General features: G+C 38.6%; 1 protein-coding gene across 4 annotated transcripts; it reads right to left on the bottom strand.

Annotated features, from left to right (window-relative positions):
- Positions 1–2,619: 2,619 nt before the first annotated feature.
- Positions 2,620–9,536, bottom strand: CMTR2 (cap methyltransferase 2). Of its 4 annotated transcripts, none has more exons than XM_066349099.1 (2): positions 7,841–9,536; positions 2,620–6,146 (listed from the first exon to the last, which is right to left on the bottom strand). In XM_066349099.1, the coding sequence occupies exon 2, from the start codon at positions 6,125–6,127 to the stop codon at positions 3,830–3,832; it is 2,298 nt and encodes a 765-aa protein (XP_066205196.1). In that variant the 5' UTR covers positions 6,128–6,146; positions 7,841–9,536; the 3' UTR covers positions 2,620–3,829. The 4 variants fall into 4 exon arrangements, with proteins under 4 accessions (XP_066205196.1, XP_066205197.1, XP_066205198.1 ...); XM_066349100.1 differs by having other exon boundaries at positions 7,885–9,536; XM_066349101.1 differs by having other exon boundaries at positions 8,123–9,536.
- Positions 9,537–19,245: the final 9,709 nt, after the last annotated feature.

The raw sequence follows: 19,245 nt of genomic DNA, 5'->3' as shown, positions 1-19,245 counted from the left end.
TGATTCCCGGCCAGGGCACATAGGAGAAGCGCCCCCCCTCCTTCCTCTCTGTCTCTCTCTTCCCCTCCCGCAGCCAAGGCTCCATTGGAGCAAAGATGGCCTGGGCGCTGGGGATGGCTCCTTGGCCTCTGCCCCAGGCGCTAGAGTGGCTCTGGTCGTGGCAGAGGGACGCCCCGGAGGAGCAGAGCATCGCCCCCTGGTGGACAGAGCTTCACCCCTGGTGGGCGTGCCGGGTGGATCCCGGTCGGGCGCATGCGGGAGTCTGTCTGACTGTCTCTCCCTGTTTCCAGCTTCAAAAAAGAAAGAAAAAAATAATAATAATAAATAAATAAAAGAAAAATTCCCATAAATCACTGGTACCTGTCATCTATATTCAATTCAATTTGGTTCTTCCTCAAGTCATATCTCACCTTTAAAGCAAATTTGAGTCTATAAATCAGATGAACAGCAACTGATTCCAAAAGCCAGTTGAAAACCAAAATACATTCTAGGATACACCAGTATATTATATATTCCTAAAAAGGTTAGCATTAAAAACCTAAGTATATTGGTACATATATACTATGGAATACTACTCAGCCATAAGAAATGATGACATCGGATCATTTACAATAACATGGATGGACCTTGATAACATTATATGGAGTGAAATAAGTAAATCAGAAAAAACTAAGAACTATATGAATCCATACATAGATGGGACATAGAAATGAGACTCAGAGACATGGACAAGAGTGTGATGGTAACAAGTGGGGGAGTGGGGGGTGGGGAGGAGGCGAGGAGGGGGGGGAGGGGAGGAGCACAAAGAAAACCAGATAGAAGGTAATGGAAGACAATTTAACTTTGGATGAGGGGTATGCAACATAATCAAATGTCAAAATAATCTGGAGATGTTTTCTCTGAACATATGTACCCTGACTTATCAATGTCACTGCACTAAAATTAATTTTAAAAAAAAGAAATGAATAGATACTTCTCCAAAGAGGACATACAGATGGCCAATAGGCATATGAAAAAGTGCTCAACATCACTAATCATTAGAGAAATGCAAATTAAAACTACAATGAGATATCACCTCACACCAGTCAGAATGGCGCTCCTCCACAAAACAACACAGAATAAGTACTGGCGAGGATATGGAGAAAAGGGAACCCTCCTGCACTGCTGGTGGGAATGCAGACTGGTGCAGCCTCTGTGGAAAACAGTATGGAGATTCCTCAAAAAATTAAAAATCGAACTGCCTTTTGATCCAGCTATCCCACTTTTAGGAATATACCCTAAGAACACCATAGCACTGTTTGAAAAGAAGAAATGCACCCCCATGTTTATGGCAGCATTGTTCACAATAGCGAAGATCTGGAAACAGCCCAAGTGTCCATCAGTTGACAAGTGGATTAAAAAGCTTTGGTACATATATACTATGGAATACTACTCAGCCATAAGAAATGATGACATCGGATCATTTACAACAGTGGTTCTCAACCTTTCTAATGCCGTGACCCCACAACAGTTCCTCATGTTGCGGTGACCCCAAACCAAAAAATAATTTTGGTGGCTACTTCATAACTGTAATTTTGCTACAGTTATGATTTGGAATGTAAATACCTGATATGCATTATGTCTTTTCCGATGGCTTTAGGCGACCCAGCTGGGGTCGTGACCCACAGGTTGAGAACCGCTGATTTACAACATGGATGGACCTTGATAACATTATATTGAGCTAAATAAGTAAATCAGAAAAAACTAAGAACTATATGACTCCATACATAGGTGGGACATAAAAATGAGACTCAGATACATGGACAAGAGTGTGATGGTTATGGGGAGCGGGGGAGGAGAAGGAGGGGTTTGGGGGAGGGGAGGGGCACAAAGAAAACCAGTTAGAAGGTGACTGAAGACAATTGGACTTTGGGTGACGGGAATGCAGCATAATCAAATGTCAAAATAACCTGGAGATGTTTTCTCTGAACATATGTACCCTGATTTATCAATGTCACCCCATTAAAATTAATAAAAAAAAAACAACAACACTAAAAAAAAAAACACAAAAAAACAAACAACAACAAAAAAAAAAACCACCTAAGCATTCAGTATTTATTTAAGAGGCTTAATAAAAAGTTTTAATACCAGAACCTGGACCTAGGCTTTCAACTTCATTCTAAACAAATGCTTAAAATAAGTAAAAGTAAATTGTGTCATTACATTGTACCAAACCAACCAAAGCATAAAGAATGCTAAGTGCAAAATGGTTTTCCAAAAGTGGTATTCTCTCTTGGTAACCAATTTTCTGTCATTACACAACTGGAACTACTTCCATAAGGTCACCAGAAGAAAATCACCATTTCCTCTAGAAATCTACTTCCAGGCATCCACATCCTCCCTGACAAGAACTAAATCTACTGCCTTCCCGCTCTCCCTTAAGTATTCAATTTCTTTCCCAAAGTAGAGCTTCCATAAATATTACAATATTAAGGACTAAATTTTAATGAATACAAATCAGAGGAAATGAAGGAACATTAACTCTCATTCAAACCTTCCTTAAAAAAATCTGTTTCCAAGTTATATTTTTAACTTCCCCCATGATTCCCTTTAAAAAAGACGAACACAAAAATCTCTCTGCTAATGACTTTATTCATGAATCTCTAATGGAACTCAAAATAGCAAAGAACATGAAAAAAATTCAGATTAATATTTATCAACCAAATACATCAGAGAACATATCTATATTTCATATAACTAACAAAAATGTCTAAAATGCATGTGTAATATAAATATTCTCCAGTTTGTGGAATTTCAAAGTAGGAAGATTTGCTTACAAGTTTGCCAGAAAAGCTATTACAGTTAAATATATATAATTCAAAGAAATCAAAACATAATTGACAAAAGAACCATCTCACAGTTAAGCTTTTGATAGTGCTTTCATACCAAAAAAAGAGATTGCAAAGACTAAAAAAATGTTAAATACTGAACCATCATTATGAAACCATTAAAATTCTTCTTCGGTATTCACTATATTTATCACATTTATGTGTTCCCAATATGAAACCATAAACATTATTTTGCAATTTTAAATTATCTTTTAGTTGACATTTAATTTGCTGGCAGTTAAAAATTACTACACCATTGCTTAAAGAGGCTTTTCATGAAACAGGAATTTTTAAACACAATGATTTACATTGTTTTAAAAATGATCTTTGGTTTGAAGCTACCCTGATATCCTTTTTAGTTAGATGGTTGTGGTTAGTAAAATATTCATCAAACAGCACAGCAACTTCATTCAAATCATAAAAATAAATTTGGACAATGGTAATGTATGGCAAATATCAAGAAATCTGACAAGATGTATTCCCCAAATCCATAAATGACATGGGCAATGTTAAAGGAAATCAGTGTGGCTCAGGAGTGACTCAATTCCTATCATGAAAGTCCTCTATCAATTCATTAACAGCATTAGCCATCAAGAGGAAATCAGCTGAAAAAAAATCTGAATGAAGGCACACAGGTATAAATCTTAAGCAGATAAGTAAGACTGACTATACTTCATATGCAAGAAACATGGGTGTGTCCACCCCAGCACATACACACATATCATGTCTGAGGCTGAATTATCATCACTCACAGATTCCACAAGGAAAACTCTATGCCTGTGGATATATATATCCTAGACATGGGAACCAGCTGATGGTTTTCCAAAAATAAAAAGCCTTTAAATGATGCAAAAGTTGGCCTTCCCCCAAATGAAAGGTTTTAAATTAACAGCAAATGAGTGAAATAACAATGGAAATTGTAAGAAGCTATTATGTTAAATCTCAGAAAGACAAGTTCAATTTCATAACTGAAGGCTGCTGATTTCCTCTCTCTCACCTTGAATAATCAAATGCAAATGCCTTTTAGCAATGGCAGCATTCATATCCCACAAAAAGTCAAGTAGTGTCCCCTTAAGGAGCACTTCCATTGGCACAAACTGTAAAACTTGCTGGGGTGCATTAGAGCTAAGCAAAGAACTCAACAATTCATTCACATTCTGCAGATACTGGAAAACTGGATTTGGAAGGTCCTGGTAACCAACACACAGCAGGACTGCACAGGTCTTCAGGGGCTCGGAGGATGTGGGACAAGAAAATGTGATGAGTCTAAAACAGCTATGGAGAACAAACATCAAACCAGCCATAAACCTAGTAAAACAAGAAAGCACAGGCAAAATCATAACATCTCCTGTGCTAAGCTCCTGTAATGAATGTAGAAGGCAGTCCAAAAATAAATGCTGGTAAGCTGGGTCTCCATCATGAAGCAATGAACAGGTATAAGCCAAGAGTTCAGCTGATTGAAGGAGTTGAACTTCCAAAGGTACACACATTTTGATATCAGGAAGAGTCGGAAAACCCACAAGCAGGCACTTTATTTGGTTGCTGAGTTGCACAACCTGCTCATCCTGAAGGCACTTGATAAGGCTAAACAACTCAGAAAATATCAGTTCTTCAGAAAAAACATGACAAGAACAATAATTCTGCTGTTTTAGCCTAAACTTGGAAACCAAACTCAAGGCTCCTCCTAATGACTTTTCAATTGCTTCATTAAGAGCCTTTAAAATGTCACCATCGCAAAAAGGAGAACACTTTACTTTTGGCAGTTTCTTTCCCTCTAAAACATACCATAAGTGATACTCAAGATTGGAAGCTGTCCCTTCTAAAAGAGAACTTTGTCCAGGATGATATGCAGTATGTTCCTCAGCCCAACTATTAAAGTATCCCTTGACCACCTTATCTTTCCATGAAAGGGTTTCTAGCATTTTTCTCTCATTATAGGTTTTAAAATATCTGTTCCTCTGCCCAAACCATTTTGTATTTGTACTACAACCAATATTAGATTTCTTTACTAGCCAATTATTTCTGGAAAGAGGCTTCAATTCCAACTTCTGCATGAAATAATGAACAGCATAGTCCCTTAAATTATTCAGCCTTGCTTTTTCCCCTTTTCCCATACACTGAAACAGACGAATGTTCTCAGAAATAGTCTCTTGCTGATATTTATAAAAGAACACACAACACTCTTCATGTCTTTTAAGAAAAGATTCAGGAATCACATGATGGGGAAAGAGAGCTTTCCTGGTCATTTCAGTCCCAAAATGCAGTACCATCTTAGTTAACAGAGGATGGATAACCTCTCTCCCCTTATAATGGAGACAGATCACATAGACTTCTGAGTTTCCTGCCTTGCTTGTAGCAGGTTTGAAAACATAGACTTGGTCAAAGGAACAGTTTAGCAGGTACATCAAGTTTATGGAACAATGTTCAAACAAAGTAAACATCTTCAGAACAAAAGAACCACCATTTCCTAGAGTTGTCAGAGCAGTGACTACTTCACAGTAATGCAAAGAAGAGACTAAAGCTTCTTGTTCACCTGGGTTTCCTTGGCAATCAAAACTCCCATCCGCAGTGATCAAGTGAACAGTGGCCATGTTGCTTATGAAATTCTGAAGTCCGGTCAGGTATTTCAAGCTCATAATATCACCGGTGTTATCTGGACCAAAGTACCACCAATGCAAGGTATTTGCAATAAGTCGGTCATCCATAATCATCATAAGATTGTCATTTGCTTCATGGTATGGATTTAGAGTATTAGCCACCCAATTCCAATCACAAGGGAATGGACGAGATTTTAAATAGTGATTGAGACTAGCTATAAAAGCTCCAGGAGCTTCACAAAGGTGTAGAGAATTCAGTTGTCCATTCTGAAAAGCTTCCTGTGGAATAATTGGAAAGCTGCACAAAATTTCATGAAACTTACACCACGCTTGAGTACAAAGTTCGGCGTTCACAGATTTTCTTACATGAGAAATTATTTTTCCAGCTTTATTAGTGAAAGCAGTGTGCTCATGCCATTCATCCAGTTTCTTATCACTCAGCAGGTTTTTTACTTCATTTAGGGAGTTCTTCAAATCACGAAATGCATTAAATTCCGTGTGGTCACAGGTAAAAATCTCACTGGGATCTGGTAACTGCCACTCATCATTAAGCGGCTTGATGTAAGAAAAGTTCTTGGCAAAGAGTTCAAAAATGTCAGCAACAACATCTGGACTAAATGTCTCAGGACTTGAACTCAGTGGTGGCTTTCTGCACTTACTCATTTTCAAATTAAATTAAAATCTAGAAAAAGAAAACACATAATTAAATGAATCAAATTTATTAGTGAGTGAAATCTCATCCACAGCAAATCGGATGACACTGATGACAGACAACATACAATGGGAAGGCTAATGTCAACACAGATGATTATAAAATGAGGCATTCTGGAATAAAGAATAAATAGGGGATTTGATATCCAACAGACCTGGGCTCGAATTCCAGCTCTCCCACTAAGAGCTCAATAAGTGGCCCTGGGCAAATAAGTTAACATCTTTGAGTCGTGGTTTCTTATTTGAAAACTTGAGGTATCATTTTTTTAGAGAAAGACAAAACATACTAGCATATACAAAGCAAATACCAGAATATTCATCAGTGAATAGCAGCTCCTATTACCATAGTAGCAGGGTGAACTACAGGGTGACCTAGGGTGAACTACAGGGTGACCTATAGTTCACCCTGCCATGTCTCTGAACTACAAATTCCTGCCTCATCTGGTCAGTCAGACAGCTTCATGTCCACACTATAAAACATCTCTATTTACCACTAAAACTTAACCCAGTTTGACAGAAGAATTTTAAAGTGAAGAATATTCTTATTGAATATACAAATTACAAATAGTCACCTTACATTCTGTGTTCTAACACTGCCAAAGAAACCAAAAACATCTGTCCACCAGAAAGGGAAACATATATAAGAGAAAGAAGCATGGCTTAATGGTAAAACGTTGGAAAGTTCTAAATTCCAGCAGACAGAGCCATGAATATTACATGGTACAGTTGGCCCTTCAGTGCTGGGTTGAACGGCACAGGTCCATTTATACATAGATTTTGTTTTCTCTAAATACTATCATTGTATATTCTCTTCTTTATGATTTTAACATTTTTCTCTAGCTTACTTTATTGGAGAAATATAGTACATAGTGCATAAAATACACATGATAAGCATTAAATACTTATGTTATCAGTAAGGCCTTCAGCCTACAATAGGCTATTAGTAGTTTAGTTTTGGGGAAGTCAAAAGTCATACACCGTGGTTGGCACCCTAACCCCTGTGTTTTTCAGGGGTCCACTGTACTTGTTAGTACAATGTTAATCAACAGATGATCAAGTTCATGAGTTCTGCCTTTATTTAGTATATCCAATGCATTCTACACGTTTTCAAAAAAAAAAAAATCTAAATTTCTTAAACATGAAAAAATTGACAATCACTATCTCACAAAAGCCAATGTTGATTAAAATAGGAACTAAAGGGGAGCTAGCGCTACAGTAAATGCAATAATAACCAGAACACTGTAATCTATTAATTAGCATCTACTTTTACTGTTCTTTCAGCAGTGTCTTTACTGACTTATGAGAGCCCGAGGTTGGAACAGGGCCTTAGTACACTGCAAGCACTCAGTAAGTTATTTATCCAAAAAGAGTGGATATCTTATCTAACATAAAAGGCACTCCTTTGACTATGTTCTGAATGAGTTATAATAATGAACTTTTCAACTTCACTCCAGCACTTCAATGCATGACAAAAAACAAACAAACAAAAAAGCCCGCTGCTTGAAGAATATAAAGAAAAGTATGTGTTCCTCTATCCCTTTCATTAAACACTCCACTGAGCTTTGTGGCATCATAATTCGGCTAGGAGGGTCAGTATTACCATGCTTATTTTGCAAACTCGACTAGAAGTCATGTACCCTCTGCCCAAAGAGACGAAAGGAATACCTGCAAAATTCATAGACCCACGGGATCCCATCAACGGTTGTTACCTCTGCAATCAACACAAAGGAGTTTTACAAGTGCTTCCGCCAATTCCTCCCGCCAGCAACAGGGACAAGCTGCTGTGGATCCAGCGTTTCACTTTGGGCCAACGGGACCCCAGATCTTCTTTCAGTTGGAAGTGAGTCCCAAGCTCTAAGAGGAACTGGAGGAACCTCAGCCCCAGCCCCTGCCTCACCCACTGGAATACCGAGGGACGACGGGACTCGGAACCTGGGTCTGAATTACCTTCGCTCACGCCCACCTCGGCCCGGCCCACAGAGCCTCGGGAGGCGGCGCTTCCACTCGCTCTCCTCACTGGAGGGGGCCATTCTCCATTTCCGCTCCTGAGGGGATGTCTACCGCAACCCCCCACCGCAGAGCAGGGAGGTGGCGCGCCGGGAGGCCGGGAAGGAGGCCCAAACCCGCCTTCCCGACACCGGGAGCAGAAATCCACCTCCAGGCCAAAAAGCCGCCACAGAACGCCGGGAGACGGCGGCCCGGGAGCCTGACAGACATACTGCGCACGCGCCTCGAGACCGGAATGACGACACACGCCAACATTACGCACGTCGGCGGTTCTAGCAGGGCCGAGGTCTCGGTGCCAGGTTTTGTCTTTCCGCGGGGTACAGGAGCTGGAAAGCGCCGGCTTCTCTCCGCACAGCGTCTATGGCAACGAAAGCTGCGCGCGCAGACAGAGCGTCCTTTGGTCCCGCCCCCTCGGTGGTGCTGTGGAAGAAGATGGGGCAAAGCTATCCTGCACGCTGGCTCTGCCCACCTTGACCCTGGGCGCCTGAGACTTTTAAGAAACTGTTCGGCAAAAGATAGTTTAGTTAAAACTGGTGTCTTTATACAATATGAAGTTAAAAAAAACAGACTGGGACACTGCAAGATAATACTGTTATTTTTTATAGCTCTTTATTGCTTTCAGTTTGAAACACTTTAATCTTCAAATGAAGCCCTATTATCATATAGTTGATATTTGTGTATATGTTTAGAAATGAGTAAGAAAAAATCCTCGGGTAAAATGGCGAAAACGTTCATAAAATAGGCGAAGATTTGAACAGGCGGTCCAAAGAGAGCAAAACAAATAGTCAATAAGGATATACAAAGGTGTTTAACCTACTATGGGGAAAAAAAATTGGAAATGAAAACAATGTTTTCACCCAATTTAGCAAAGATTTTCAATAATCGATAATAGCCACAGTTGGTTGGAATATGGAGAAACGAACTACTGTGAGTGGTATTAAAAATTTAGATAAAACCTAACAGAAGGCAAACTTTAAAACAGCCTAGCAATCTCCACTCCTAACAATTTATCTTTAGTAAACAAACAAATGGCACTCACTTGGAAAAAAAGTTTATTTCAGCATCTTACTAACAATAAAAAATTGGAAACTCTAGTGCCCGACCAGTGGTAGCACAGTGAATAGCATGTAGACTTAGGTAGGACACAAGTCCTAGGTTCCAAACCCTGAGGTAGGCCCACCTGGGTGTGAGCACAGGCTCACCAGCTTGAGCACAGGGTTGCTGGCTTAAGTGTGAGATCATCAATATGATACCATGGTCGCTGGCATGAGCAAGGGGTCACTAGCTTGGCTGGAGCCACATGGTCAAGGCACATACGAGAAGCAATCAGTGAACAACTAATGTGAGGCAACTACAGGTTGGTGCTTCTCATCTCCTTATCAATCTCTATTGTGTGCACGTGCTAAAAAAAAATTAAAAATTAAATATTGGAAACTAAATGTCTCCTTTAAGGTAATTAAATTCTTTATAGTGCATCCATATAATGGAATATTATGCATCTATTAATAGGCTATATGTGTAACAGTAATACATGAAAATAAGAGACTATACAACTGTGTGTAGAGTTTGGACCATTTTATATAAAATTTAAATATGTAAACATTTTTTCACAAGTTTTCTGGGCCATGCATCTATGAAGGGAAAAAAAATGTCTTTTCAAAAAATGGTGCTAGTTCATTTGGAAATCCAAATGGAAAAAACTTTATTTGAACTCACATTATAAACAAAACTACAGTTCACTTGGATTGCCAATTTATATTTTAAAAGTCAAACAATAATTCTTTTAGAAGAAAACATCTTTATGACCTTGAGGTAAGCAACAAGTTTATAATAGGAAATAAAATGCACTAATAAGGGGAAAATATGAATTGAACTATATTAAGATTAAAAATGTTCATGATAATACAACATTGAGAGTGAAAGTCAACCTCGAGTGGGAAAAGATATATACAGTAATGTACATATGTATGACCAAAGACTTATTTCCAGAATATACAACTCCTACAAGTGAAAAAAACTACTACAAGAAATATAAATTTTCCTAGTGGGAAAAAAACTGGAACACTTCAAAAAGATGAGATCCAAAAGGCGATAAAATATGAAAAGATGTTCAACTTCATTAGTCTTTGGGGAATATAAACTAAACCTATAATGAGATATAATTATACATTACACCGGCTAAAAGGAAAAAGACTGAAGATGTTAGTGTTGGGGAGTACAAAGAGCAAGCAATTGGAAGCTGATTGGAAGAAAAAGATCTTTCAAGATCTTCCAAACTGACTGGTTCGTTGCCCTATTTTTCCCCAATTCTTTTGAGGTGTAATTTATGTAGTCAAATGTTCAGATCTTAAGTGTACTAGGCAAACACTTTTGCCAAACACATATTAAATATTTCAGAAAGGTCCTTTGAGCCCCTTCCCAATCAATCTTCCTCCCATAAGAAGCAATCACTGATCTGTTTTCTGTCACCAGAGTTTTGTTTTGCCTATTCTAGAATTTCATATAATAATTATTTTGGTGGGGGGAGAGAAAGAGAGAAGTGAACTATCAACTCACAGTCGCAGCACTTTAGTTGTTCATCGATTGCTTCTCATATGTCCTTGACTGGGGGCTCCAGCTGAGCCAGTGACCTCTTGCTCAAGCAGTGACCTTGGGCTTCAAGCCAGCAACCTTGGGGCTCAAGCCAGTGAACCTGCACTCAAGATGGCAAGCCTGCACTCAAGTTGGATGAGCCTGTGATCAAGCCAGTGACCTCGGGGTTTCAAACCTGGGACTTCAGCATCCCAGGTGGATGCTTTATCTACTGCACCACCACTGGTCAGGTTGAATTTTATATAAATTTTATCATTACAGTTTAAGAATATGTTTCCAGCTGCTTTCCACTCAGTGTCAATATATATATTTATATTGCAGGGAAGGGGAAATTTTTTTTCCTTCTACCCTTCTAGGTTCTCAACTGAGACTGTAACAAGAGAGATTGACTGCCTGATGAGTGGTGATGCAGTGAATAGAGTGTTTACCCAGAGTGTCAAGGCTACCAGCGCCATCCTGGGTCAAGGCACGTAGGAGAAGCAATCAATGGATGCACAACTATGTGGAACAACAAGTTAACCTCTGTCTCTCTCTCTCTCCCCTTTCCTCTATATAATATTTTTAAAAGGTAGATTGAGAAGAGAAAAGCATATAAATTTACTAATATATTTTATATGACATGAGAGCCTTCACAAGGAAATGACCTGAAGAAGCATTTCAACCTTAGTGTTTTTATACTAGGTTTGATGAGTAGTGGGAAAATGTGACAAACGGCTATGAGCTAAGAGGGGCACACGGGGGAAACTTGCAGGGCGTGCTCCTTCAGATTCCTCTTGGAGCCCTTCCATCTTCAAGTAGAAGGACGGTGTGTGTGTGTGTGTGTGTGTGTGTGTGTGTGTGTGTGTGTGTGAGAGAGAGAGAGAGAGAGAGAGAGAGAGAGAGATTTCTTTTTTTATTGAATTTGTAGACTGACACTGTTAACGTAATTAATTATACAGGTTTCAGATGCTCGATTCTGCAACACACCTCTGTACTACTTAGCAATAAAAAGGAACAAACTAGAGATATATACAACAACATGGATGAAAAATGACAGGGTTCAGAACACGCTACCCCAAATCATGGTGGCTTGGCATATTGGCTAATTTAAGCTGAAGGAATTTGAGGACAACCTGCAGAATTCTGGTGGCTTCATGTCCTTGCCAACTTTTGGTGTTGTGAACCTTTTTCATTTTAGCTATTGGTGGGAGTTGGGTGCTTTTTACATGGTTTTTAATAAATGGTAAGTAAAAATGAAAATCTGTGGATATTGTTCTTCTGTGGGACTACAGACTAGATGAAGAATATGTGATCTCCTAAACACAATCACTATATTTCCTGAGGTTTATAAATGGAATATTCCAAATAACAAAACTTATAGTGAGCCAGTCTTTATACTAAAATAATCACAACATGAACATTTTTTGAGTACATAGTATGTGCTAAGCACTAAAAATTGCTTTTTTTTTTCATTTAATCCTCTCAACAACTCCATAAGGTAGATTCATATAACATACCCACTTTATAAACAGAGAAATCAAGGGTGGAAGTGATTAACCAATTTGCTGAGGATCATGTAATCAGTAAGCACCAGAATCAAGGTTTGGCTCTATGTCAACCTGACTCCAAGGCCAATCTGTTCTGCAGAGAATTCCTAGACATTGCCTCCAGTAATTTAAAAACAACTTTATCATCCACCTTTATCGCCAGAGATACTTATAATAGGCCAGTAATTTAAGGAAAAAAAAAATGTTTCATTTAGTCCTAATTGCTGCAAACTTTTTGGAAAAGATGAAATGTAATGAATAAAATTAGTAGTGAAAGTTTAAAAAGTTGAAATGTGAATGCATTTAATATCAACTTTTACTTACAGTATATATTTTAACAAACATTATCTGAAGGAACTTAGCTACAATTATTCTTTCCAGTTCCTGAATGTTCTTTACACCAAACTCGCATGACAATGAGAACATAAGTAGCATACAGAAATTAAAACAACCTGCTCCTCAGTGGTGGTTTTTTCTCTGTCAAAGCAAACAGAAACTAAACTTCTGTGGTCATTTATCACCAATCAACTTGCTGAGTCTCTAATTACATCCTCAGACAGATTCTGTGAGGTGACAGTGTACAAACTGTAGTTCCAAAAACCCCGAGGGAGTTTTTGTGGGTGATAGAAATGTTAGTATCTTGACAGGTGAAGAGATCTGTGCACATATCAAAACTCATCAAATGATATAATTAAGATTTGAGCATTGCATTAAAAATAAATTTTACTTAAAAGAACTCTAGCCCTGGCCAGATGGCTCAGCAGAAGAGCGTCAGCCCAGCGTGTGGAAGTCCCAGGTTTAATTCCTAACCAGGGCACACAGGAGAAGCGCCCATCTACTTCTCCACCCTTCCCCTTCTCCTTCCTCTCTATCTCTCTCTTCACCTCCCACAGCCAAGGCTCCATTGGAGCAAAGTTGGTCCTGGCACTGAGGATGGCTCCATAGCTTCCGCCTCAGGAGCTAGAATGGCTCTAGTTGCATCGGAGCAACGCCCCAGATGGGCGGAGCATCACCCCCGGGTGGGCATGCTGGGTGGATCCTAGTCAGACACATGTGGGAGTCTGTCTGCCTCCCCCGAGCTTCTCACTTTGGAAAAATGCAAAAAAAAAAAAAAAGAAAAAAACCCTAAACAAATATTGAACTCTGCCTAACCACAAGCATGCTGAAGTGTTTAGAAGTACACTGACCTCTGTACCTTACTTCGAAGTGCATCATACATAAAATACATTGATGGATGGATAGGGGAATGGATCAATAATTAAGTAATCACAAAATGTTCATGATTATAGAATCCAGGTGGTGAGCATTTGGCTGTTTGCTCTGTAATTCAGCTTTCCTCTGTTGAAATTTTTCATAAAATATTGGGGGAAATAGATTCATATCATAAAAGTCAAGAATGGAATCTCTTTTAATTAAAAAACTAAATACCTACATACATACGTGTATCTGGTATTTCCCACTAACGAAGGAAGCAGGGCCTCCGCATCCCAGTCCAACATTCTATCCACTGTGCCACCGCCTGGTCAGGCTGGAAGCAGGGCCTCTGAATGAGCTTTAAGTGATCAGCATCGGACTTGCTGGAGACCAAGCGAATGTTCTCATGGCTCACTTGATCCATTTACCTGATTCAGTGAACACCGTCAGGCTTGGTTTTGACTATTACACAATCTTACATTTTTCCTATTTTTTGTCACATAGAGTTCTACTTACTCTATTCTTGGCACATGGAATACACCATTGTTTAAATGCAGAAAACTAAGAAAACAGTCATGTTGAAATTCCAGCAGTTAATGAAGGTTATAAACCTGGTAAATAATTCTTTCAGTTTCCCTCATGATGATCTTCATTTTTTAAAATTTTTATTTATTGAGTTTAGAGAGAGAATAAATATGGGGGGAGGAATGGAAAGCATCCACTAGTAGTATTTGCTTCTCACATGTGCCTTGACCAGGTAAGCCCAGGGTTTTGAACTGGTGACCTCAGCATTCCAAGTCAACGCTCTATCCACTGCGCCACCACAGGCTAGGCCTTCACTGGATCTTTAAATTGCGTTCTCATTAAAATTCTGAAGTAGCACCTTAAGCTATCAAAAAAAAACCCAATGTTATAAAAAGGGAATACAGTAAAAATGATAACTTGTCTTATTATATTTTGTCTGTTCAACTGTTGGGTAGAGCATCTATGTACTCGGTATTTGTGGGAAAGTGCTTAAAAACAGCAGCCTAAAAGCCCTTTTCTTACTGTTTAGAAACTAAACAAAAACTATTAATATAAATCATTTCATTTTTAAGCATAAATACAAGAATTCTAAACATCAGGTCAGGAAACCAGTTTTTGCCTATTTTTGGTCCTATAACACACAGTTAAGCTTAATTCTGCATTTTAATATATATTCAGGACTAAAACTCAATATGAAATTTCTTTCTTAAAATTTATTTTCCAGCAATTCATATGTTTTTTTCTTACATAGTTAATCTAAAGTTAATCAAACAGAGAGAGTCATTTTACTAAAAGGGGAAAAGTCAGAATGTCTTTTTAGGTTATGAATATCATTAAAATATTTTAAATAAACTTTAAAAACAAGATTAATAATACAAGCATTAATAATATGCTGACCTAAAATATGCTTTTTACTTTAAATCACTTATTTTCTCCCATGTAAAAATAACTAAATTGACCTTTAAAAGAAATAATAATATGGGGTTAAAAGAGAATGATCATTACTGTGAGATGTGCTCAGAAGTTGTAAAAAAAAAAAAAAAGTTGGGAAACACTGATATGTGGATAGAATATAAGACATGGCCCACCCTTGAAGCATTAATTATTTTATTGCAGACACAAGATACAAGATGTTTATAAATAAATAAGATTATATAACTTAGTACTATGTTACAGAATAAGTGTTGTAGACGAAGTTAAAGGAGGGGAAATTAGTAGAAAAAAGATGGGGGAAAGAGACTTTAATTTTTACCTTAAAAAATTGATATAAATAAATAAATAAATAAATAAATAAATAAATAAATAAATAAATAAAAGATTGTTGTTGACCTATCTAGGTAGCTCAGTAGATGGAGGATCGTCCTGGTGCACCAAGGTCGCAGTATAAATTTCCAGTCAGGGCACATACAAGAAGCAATCAGCCTGACCAGGCAGTGGCGCAGTGGATAGAGCCTCGGAATGGGATGCAGCGGACTCAGGTTTGAGACCCAAGGTCGCCAGCTTGAGTGCGGGCTCATCTGGTTTGAGCAAGGCAAACCTCAAGCAAGGGGTTACTCGGTCTGCTGAAGGCCCACGGTCAAGGCACATATGAGAGAGCAATCAATGAACAATAAGGTGTCGCAACAAAAAACTGATCATTGATGCTTCTCATCTCTCTCTGTTCCTGTCTGTCTCTCTCTGTCACTGTAAAGAAGCAATCAATGAGTGCACAATTAATTAAAACAAATATGTAGACCAAATAGATGTTTCTCTGTCTCTCTTCCTCTCTCACTCTCAAATCAGTGGAAATTAAAGAAAAAAAAATGTTGCTGTTATCTGGAGAGGGGAGTACCTGCCTTGCACAGGAAAATAACATAGGTGAAAAAAAAACAGAAAAGAAGAAGGGTGATGCAGAAAAGGGACAAAAGGTAATACAATTGAAATGCTATACAGGTAGTGTCTTAGTTCAGGCTGCTGTAACAAACTCCTATAGACTGGGTGACTTAAACAACAAAAACTTATTTCTCACCATTCTGGAGCTTGGGAAGTCCAGGATCAAGGTGCTGGCAAATTTAGTTCCTGGTGAGAGCTCTCTTCAGAGCTTGCAGCTGGCCACCTTCTAACTGGGCTCACAACATAAACACAGAGAGAACGAACACTCTATGGTCTCTTCTTATGAAGGCACTAATCCATGGGGACCCCATCCTTGGGACCTCTTCTAAACCCAATTGTCTCCTAACGGCCCTATCTCCAAAACACCATCCCATTGGGGGTTAGAGCTTCAACATATGAATGTTTGGAGGACACAATTCAGTCCATAGGAGGAATGAAAGTAGAGTATGGAGGCCCATGGAAGCAAGACTAAGGCACCAGAATCTGCTGTAACAGGAAATGGTCAAGAAGGAAGGAAATAAATACATTTGGCTCTTACGGAGTTAGGAATGATAGTGGAATTGTCAAGTGGAAATATCCAGGAGAGAGTTGGAAATCAATAGATGTCTGAAGTTCAAGTGAAAAAATCCATAGTAACACTCAACCCTGTGAATTTGCAAGTAAGTACTTTATTATTATTTATTATTTACAGTCATTATGATACTTAATTTAGAAGTAAAATCAATACCAAAAGTTGTTAAACACTGGCTCTGGGGATTCTTCCTGTCCATAGTTCACCTAACACTGACCCTCCTTGAGATCAATATGGCCTCTCTTTTTGAATAGCTAAAGTTCATCAGCTCTAGAATCTGAGTTCCTGGGTTAAAATCTCCACTGACTAGCTCTGTGACCTTGGGCAAGGGAAACGTCCATGGGTGGCACTGCGAATTCCCAAGTGATCATAAAGTGCTTAGGGCAGGTTCTTGCATTTAGCCACTCTCTGATCAATGTTAGCTGCTCCTGAAAAATGTCTGTTCTTTTCTGGGTGCTAAATTCAGATCCTCTTTTCTGAGATTTCCTTCTTTTGTTGTTTCTTTATATATTCAAAATCCTTAATAGAGCAGGAGAGGAAAAGAAGGAGGGAGACCCAGGAGAAGAAAGGGAAAAAGAAAGAAGACCAAATTATTTCATATCTGCCACTGAAAAGCCATCAGATTGTATCTGCTTTCTGTCTTCAATAATTTGGGCAGGTTTCAAAGAGCAGAAAGAAGGCCAGCTGCAAAATGAATGAACATGTGGATCAACATGGCTGCATTTCAAAAACATAATCTGAAACTATAAAGGCAAGTTGCAGAACAGTTTTACATTGCCTTACCACTTACATAATGTTTAAAAACACATAAAAACAATTCTGGTTAATGTTTATTGATACAAATGCGGTAAAAACATAAAAACACAAATGAAGGAGATACATACTAACTTCCGGAGAGTGGTAATCTCTAGGGAGATAGAAGGGATACCAAAGAGGAACAAAAGGGACATCAACTATATCTAATGTCTTCATTCTTTTTATGAAGCTCTGAAGCAATGGCAAAATATTAGCACTTTTAAAATCTAGGCAGTGGATACGCGGGGTTATAGTCTCTTCAAATGTTTAAATTATTTCCTTAAAATATTAAACTGAAAAGGAGAACTGTCTGCCTCATTCTTAAATTTGCTCACATTCCCATGTCCTTTAGAAATCCACTTGTTCAATTAAGTCATATGTATGATTTTCAGGAACGAGTGTGCTTCTCGGATTCAATTTGAAGAGTATAATGAAACTATTAAAACAAGGTTATGTTTTGTGCTATGTTTACATCACCAAAATAGAATTTAAATTCTGACGTTTGGGTTCAATTACAGATATTACCCTATTATTAGAATTTTATTTCATTTTATTTTGTTAATGATTGATAGTAATAGCGCATTACATTTTGTGAGTGCTCTGTAATTAACAAATTGCTTGTATATACCTTAAGATTGCTTGTATGTACCTTAAGATCACCAACAAGTTTCATCTCAGGGGCAAACTTCAACTGATTGACGGTGGCTGCCCAGAGGGCTCTCGTAAAACAGATGTGAAACCACATCTGGGCTCCACAGGGAGGGCAATGATCAATAGAGAGGTGTGTCAAGGGCAGGGTGGTGCATGATGTCCTATGTGTCTGATTGATAATCTGTACACTTTCCGTTTCTTCTCTGCCTCTCTCACTGCTCCTTCTCCATCTCCCTTTGCCTACCCTTCTTATCTTGGTGTTTCCAAGAATTCCTCCTCCCTGATCCCCCTTGATCTTGCCTCATGCTGTAACAACCCCTGACTGATTTTCTTCTCATCCACAACAACCCCACATGCTGACAAGCCCCTCCTCTTCTGTTTTTCAGTGAAGCCCTCCCAGCCCCATCTGGGCCGAGTGAGACACCTCCCCTTCTTCCCCATAGCACTCACATATAGCATTTATCTCTAAGCATTTCAACTATTTGTTTACCCATCCATCTCTGCTGTGGGCTTTGAAAGGACAAGGCTGGATCTTATTGATCTCTGCTCTCCCAGCTTCTGGCACACAGTATGCAATCAATAAATGTTTGCTAAATGAAAGAATGATTTAATGAATGGTGTCCTTATTTTGCAGAAAAGGAAGCAGACTCAGAAGTTGCGATTTTTCTCAAGGTTACCCTTCCTCCAAAACCTTCCTGTTTTCCCTCCAGAACAAGATTGTCAAACATTTTCTGTAAAAGGGCCAGATAGTAAATATAATTATATTTTCAGCTTTGTAGGCCATAAAATCTCTGGCAGGACCACTCAGGTCTGATGTTGTAGCTGGAAAATAACCATAGACATGGCTATATTGTAATACAACTTGTTACAAAAACCAGGAATGAGCTGGATTTGGCTCATGGGCCATAACTTGTGGACCTTACTGTAGAAGATGATAAACAGATACTCCTACTTGTTATCTTCTTCATTGAACATCCTCTCTGCCTCAAGGCATATCCCAGGATCCTGATTCCAATGTTTCTACAGTTCCTGTTGGGGTCAGATCGACAATTCTCTCCTAACTGCAAGCCGAAGAGTTGAGAATTGGCTTCTAAGCTGAGACTAGAAAGGATCAGACGAGTTTATTGACATGGCTCCTAAGAGACCCAGAGGAACTCAAGCCCATCTTAACCACATCTTCTTTGATGACTCATTTTGAACACTCTTAATCTTTTTTTAAGAGGTCTATTTCTTGAATGCAATAAACCAAAAAAAGTAGAACAAATAACTCCCTTTCATTCCCCGACTCCCTGTTTCCAAATGACTAATCTGTTTCTCTTTCCCAGAGATAATTTCAA

This window comes from Saccopteryx leptura, chromosome 9, assembly GCF_036850995.1.
Source record: "Saccopteryx leptura isolate mSacLep1 chromosome 9, mSacLep1_pri_phased_curated, whole genome shotgun sequence".
Classification (NCBI taxonomy): domain Eukaryota; kingdom Metazoa; phylum Chordata; class Mammalia; order Chiroptera; family Emballonuridae; genus Saccopteryx; species Saccopteryx leptura.
This window is presented reverse-complemented; position numbering and strand designations above follow the sequence as displayed.